Source organism: Miscanthus floridulus, chromosome 8, assembly GCF_019320115.1.
Source record: "Miscanthus floridulus cultivar M001 chromosome 8, ASM1932011v1, whole genome shotgun sequence".
In the NCBI taxonomy this organism is placed as follows: domain Eukaryota; kingdom Viridiplantae; phylum Streptophyta; class Magnoliopsida; order Poales; family Poaceae; genus Miscanthus; species Miscanthus floridulus.
In genome coordinates, this window is record NC_089587.1 from 166,153,774 (window position 1) to 166,154,739 (window position 966).

Here is a 966-nt window from a genome sequence, read left to right on the forward strand (position 1 = left end):
GGAAGTAGAGGGTTTCGCACCCTGAGGTAGAGTCAACTATCTGGTCTATACGCGGCAAAGGAAATGGATGCTTTGGGCACGCTTTGTTGAGACCCATATAGTCAACACACATCCTCCATTTCCCACTCTTCTTTCATACAAGAACAAGATTGGCTAACCACTTTGGGTGATACACTTCCTTGATGAATCCGACTGCCAAAAGCTTTGTGATCTCCTTACCGATGGTCCTATGTTTCCCCTTGTCGAAGCGACACAGGTGTTGTTTCATTGGCTTGGAGCCTAGGTGGATCTTCAAGGTGTGCTCGGCAACTTCCCTTGGAATGCCTGGCATGTCTGAGGGTTTCCACGCGAAGATGTCTTTGTTGGCGCGGAGAAAGCTGACGAGCATGCTTTCCTATTTAGAGGAAAGCATGGTACCAATGCGCACCGTTTTGCCCTCGGTGCTCCCAGGGTCCACGAGGACCTCCTTGGAGCCCTCCACTGGTTTGAAGGACCCGGTCGACCGCTTGGGGTTGGGTGCTTCTTCGGTGACCTCCTTCCTAAGGGTCACAAGCTCTATGGAGGCGATGATTGCTGCAGCATGATCACAGCACTCAACCTCGCACTCATAGGCGCACTGAAAGGAGGTGCTGACGGTGTTGATCCCGCCTCGACCTAGCATCTTTAGTTTGAGGTAGGTGTAGTTGGGAATGGCCATGAACTTCGCATAGCATGGTTGCCCCAGGATGGCGTGGTAGGTTTCATGGAACCCAACCACTTCAAAGTTGAGGGTCTCCGTCCTATAGCTGGATGAACCCCCAAAAATGATGGGTAGATCGAGCTGCCCAAGTGGCAAAGCCTGCTTTCCACACACAACACCGTGGAAAGGCACTCCGGTCGGCTAGATGTGCGCTCGGTCGATGCCATGGCGTCGAGCGTCTCGACGTATAGGATATTAAGGCCGCTGCCCCCATCCATCAGTACCTT

At 52.8% G+C, this 966-nt stretch overlaps 1 protein-coding gene across 1 annotated transcript; it reads right to left on the reverse strand.

Annotated features, from left to right (window-relative positions):
• Window positions 1-394: 394 nt before the first annotated feature.
• LOC136470128 (uncharacterized) lies at window positions 395-697 on the reverse strand. Its single transcript, XM_066468080.1, has one exon. The coding sequence runs from the start codon at window positions 695-697 to the stop codon at window positions 395-397; it is 303 nt and encodes a 100-aa protein (XP_066324177.1).
• Between the last annotated feature and the right edge of the window lie 269 nt (window positions 698-966).

Coding starts and splice junctions, on each gene's coding strand:
- LOC136470128 (XM_066468080.1), bottom strand. CDS start 697: ATGGCCATTCCCAACTACACCTACCTCAAACTAAAGATGCTAGGTCGA.